Source organism: Salmo trutta, chromosome 10, assembly GCF_901001165.1.
Source record: "Salmo trutta chromosome 10, fSalTru1.1, whole genome shotgun sequence".
NCBI lineage: Eukaryota > Metazoa > Chordata > Actinopteri > Salmoniformes > Salmonidae > Salmo > Salmo trutta.
This window is the reverse complement of record NC_042966.1, coordinates 3,655,333-3,660,003: the sequence shown is the minus strand read 5'-3', so window position 1 is coordinate 3,660,003 and position 4,671 is coordinate 3,655,333. Positions and strand designations below refer to the sequence as shown.

The following is a 4,671-nucleotide window of genomic DNA, read 5'->3' as shown; positions in this document are numbered from 1 at the left end:
CTACATCACAGTTTAGGATATATTGTGTCTCTCGATGATAAATCAGTTTCTTTAGGACCCTGTGGATAGTCTGATTGTGGCCGATATTTTTCGCGTTCTGTGAGGAGAGGGGGCCGAGGGGTGCTGTCAATCATAGGGAAAGTGGCAGTGGTGGGCAGGACCCGCTGACACTTTGTACTGTCGGAGGGGGATATTTAACTTGGGATTGAGCACCGCTCGCAACAGGCACACTCACACACAGTGTGCCTAAGCAAAGAGACGCTCAGCGCCAAGTCTCAGACCTCCTAAAGTAGGAGCGAGTAAGTAGAAGAACTGTACCAGCTTTCAAAGGAGTAAAGATTCTCCCCCAGGAATTACCGCAAACACTGACCGTGCAGAAGAAGGCAGAACTCGGACTGATTCAACCATGCAACGGCGGTGGCTCTTTTTGATATCCGTAGAGAAATCACCGATGTCATCGAGGTGAAAAGAAACATCAAGTTGAAGTGAACTTAAACTGGCTTGTTACCTTTTGCGTTTGATATGCATTTAATTCGTGTCAGTTTATATTAAGATGTGACTTTTTTTGTTACTTTTTGTGCGCAAAAAAAACTGCGTCCTGGAGGAGTATAATTTTGTTTTTTAGAGGTAAATCTGCATTTTGGTTGGATAGACCTTTTCAACAGGACCGAGAAATGTTTCGGCTTGCATAGGTGTGGGAGACTACAGTGGTGCGTTTTGCCAAAGAGAAGACATCTGAATACGCATGGACAATTTCAGTGAGGTCCTAAGACTCCAAGCAGAAGGAGGAATATCACACTGAATTCACAGGACACCTCTCACTCCATGGATTCTGCGCTCGCGTTTGGACTTTCTCAAGGCTGAGCGCGCCAAGCAAAGTTGAAAGAAGCCACGTTAATAAAAGTCATGCGTAAAAATAACATTGGCCAAGACAACCGTCATTGCCGGAACAGTGAAATGTAAAACTTGGTGAAGTAGCCTACTCTTTTGTGCACCCCTCTCTCTCGGGGCGCTCTGGATCTATTTTGTCTCCGAGATCTTTATAAAAACTTCATTCCATGTGACTCTCGCCTCAGCCACTGTCATCCAGTCTAGACAATTTGCCGTCCCTGGCGTAACCATGACAACCACAATAAACCTAAAGTGAATTTGAGGAAAATAGTGACACGGGAGAGTGGGTGATTTTTGTTTTTCCGTTTTGTTTTGTGCTGTTTTGGTTGAGCCTAAATTGTACTTATTTATTTTTACAAAGAAGAGACACCCTTTGCGTTCTACAAGATTGCATCAGCAAGCAAACGTAAGAGGCATATTGCTAATGATCCCTAAAAAAGAAACTCCAGTCAATGTCATTCAAACCCGACGTGGTCTATTAAAAGTATCATCTTGCTTGTGCCTCTACTTCAACTATTTATGAAGCCCCCGGGCTACTCATTTCAAAGAGCACAGTAGCTGTGAAAATAAATAAATATTTAGGCTAATACACCAGAAGAGCCTTTAAGCAAACAATATAAATATGGCCTTCTCAAAGACGCTACTAGTTTATGTACTGGTATCCATTCACCTTGGAGATTCGCAACATTATCTACGCCTGCGCCCCTCGCCCAGCGAACATCTTCCCGTGCCAGACCTCAAGGAGGACCCCGACCCGGAATACGACCCCCGGGAACAGGACTTGGCCGAGAGGACTCTGCGGAAAAAGCTTGGCAGCAACTTTGATCCCAACTTTATGTCCATCAGCTCGCCCATGCTGGTGAATCTCTCCGTACAAGACACCCAGATGAAACTGCAAGGACCCATGCCAAACGAGATTAAAAAGCTGGATATCTCAGAGTCCCCCTACGGGAAGCGGGTAAAATTGGGCAAAAAAGCCCGCAGGAAATTTCTGCAGTGGTTGTGGACGTATACGCACTGTCCGGTGGTGTATACCTGGAAGGATTTGGGCGTGAGGTTCTGGCCACGCTACATCAAGGAGGGAAACTGCTTCAATGAGCGATCTTGTTCCTTCCCCGAGGGGATGTTTTGCAAACCTGTCAAGTCAATCACCAAGACTTTTCTCCGCTGGTATTGTCAAGGGTTTTTAAGACAGAAATATTGTACGTGGATACCGGTGCAATACCCAATCATCTCAGAGTGTAAATGCTCTTGCTGAGTTTCAATGGAAGTAGAAGGGTTGGGAAGTGGATTGGAAATATACGGTTTCTATTGCACTGTAAACTCTGAACAGAGGTGGGCACCATAGCGAATCTATTTTTTTATATAGCATTTTAATTAAAATGCCAACATTGTACATATTTAAGAAAGATGCAGCTATTTTTTTTAATGAACAGGACCATATTTTATTTCATCCCTGAAACGTGTTTTTGGATGAACACAAGCACTTCAGAAAGAAGAGCTTTTATTTTTTATGAAAAATGTAAGATGGAATGCATACAACTTCTCCAAGAAGTTCACTTTTTTCAACTGAACATTGATGCTGACTGTTATTTCACTGCAATGCTGCCTAGAGTTTTTGTATAATATTAATATCATTAATAATTAAATTTAAAGTTGAGGATAAAGATACTTTTATATATATATATATATATATATATATATATATATATATATATATATATATATATATATATATATATATATATATATATATATATAAAGGCGTGAACTCAGCTTTTGGAATATTGTAGAAAAAAACAAATCTGTACGGTTTATTTATTATTTTAACGATTGTGAGTATAGAATATAAGCAAAGAAAATAGCAGAGTATACCAGAAATTATGGGAGATGTCTACTTGAATATTTCAAAAAAAAAATAAATAAAAGTTAACATATCAGTGTACATGTTATGGTTACACGTTTTAGCAATAAAGTCAGTATTTTCAACATGTATTACTGTCTAGCAAGTTGCTTATAAAGTTTGTCCCTGTCCAAGGGGGCGTGTATGGTGGTGGAGTGGAATGGAGTTGCTAAATGCACAGTAAGTCCGAGCTGAAATGAATCGGGAGGGGGACGTTACAAACGCTCCACGCTGTCACTGTGATTTTAGAAACGGGTGATATACTATGTTGTGTAACTAATGCGCAACACACCAAAAACGCCTCGACAGAACTGGCATTCATTGTTTGAGCCAGCGGAGAAGAGAGTCCATGCATATCTATCCCCTCGCTCATGCAAATGCTAATTTCTCGGGTCCAAGGTGTTAACACAACTGTAAAATATGATTCAGACGGTGTCCGATGATGAAATGGCGGGGTATACGGCAAGCCAGGGGCGTCTGGGTCTGTGCTATTCACTGGAAGCTCTGCTGCACAAAGTTCTACGGGGGGGTTGTGTTGAGGTAGAGCAGACAGGCGCCTATTCAAGCCCTATGACAGCATTCGAAAAAAACAAAGACCATTAAACAATGGTCAACTGTTTTTGACGTTACCAGACTATTAATTTGAGAGCGGCTGAGCTGTCTGCAAGTTAAAGAGATATGGTCAATTAAAGCGCCCTAGACACGCATGGACTTACTCCATGAAATCAAGCAACGACTCATTTACTCCAAGTAGGGATTTTATGGTGTTTATATTATTCTTTAAATACAATCAACGACTTAAACAGTCGCCATTACCCAATGTTTAGAACATGACCAAATGTTCCAAAACTGGAGCTGTATAATTTCCCGGAAAACACCATCTTGTGCGCCTTTAAGTGATTTGTGTCTTCGCGGGATGAGATGGATTTGACACATGCCACACGGTTATTGTGACAGATATACTGAAGGGATTTTGTAAGGAGAGGAGAGCGGCAATATGCCAGCGGAAGAGGGGGGGCTGCTTTCCTTACTGTCAGCTTCTTTCTTGATGATGTCTCGGGGTTTTGGAAACTGCGTCTCTGACTCGGCGGCGCCACTCAGCCGCCCCCTCTCGACTGCGCAGAATGAAGCACTTTGGGAAACAGTAACCCTTTCAGGCTCTGCCCGGAGTATATTTTAGAAGCGTGTGAAAGGCAATACGCCGCAATGACTCCGTCGAGCTAGGTGCGCACCTTTTAGAACAGCCCTGTCAGGCATTCTGGAGCTGTTCGTTTGGATTCCTCTGTGCCATGACTCCAGTTTCCTTGCTATTTCATATAATTGATATGTAGAATGTATATACCTCCCCAAATGTAAGGTGTGCATCTTATAGAAAAGTAAGCCCCCGGAAGACAAATTATATGCAATAAACTTGGAGTTCATATGAAAAACAGAAATTACGCACGTGTTTAATAGTTCATGTTAAAATCACAGATTATGCAGAAATTTTGTGTTAACTACTTTTAGTCTGAAATCTTGCTATTCCGTCATAAAAAAGTGCTATTCCAATAATCATAAAAACCAGTTGGATCTGAGTGTCATTTTTAAGTTTTCACCATTGGCCCTCCCTGTTTCCCTATCAAGTTGCGCACAATGGAACGAATTGCGACCATGGAAGGTATGTTGTGTGTATGTGGAGAAAACGTGCTAGCCAACCACAAACAACACAGGGGTTCTGAAACCCTTTGCTTCATTCAAACCTCAATGGGCACCTTACATTGGGCCTAGCCTAAGCTACATCACCAAGACAGGTAGTGCACTGGAGTTAACAATGCATCTGGCTGAGTATAGACTGGTTCTCTATACGCCTAGTCTAGTGGAATGCCATACTATGTCAA

At 42.0% G+C, this 4,671-nt stretch overlaps 1 protein-coding gene across 1 annotated transcript; it reads left to right on the top strand.

Moving 5' to 3' along the window:
- The first annotated feature begins 218 nt into the window (after nucleotides 1–218).
- LOC115200970 (noggin-2-like) lies at nucleotides 219–2,412 on the top strand. The gene has a single exon (XM_029764135.1). It carries the CDS (start codon nucleotides 1,514–1,516, stop codon nucleotides 2,147–2,149), a length of 636 nt encoding a protein of 211 aa, XP_029619995.1. The 5' UTR covers nucleotides 219–1,513; the 3' UTR covers nucleotides 2,150–2,412.
- Nucleotides 2,413–4,671: the final 2,259 nt, after the last annotated feature.

Bases quoted from the DNA above. Each gene is read 5' to 3' on its own strand.
- LOC115200970 (XM_029764135.1), top strand. From the start codon at position 1,514: ATGGCCTTCTCAAAGACGCTACTAGTTTATGTACTGGTATCCATTCAC.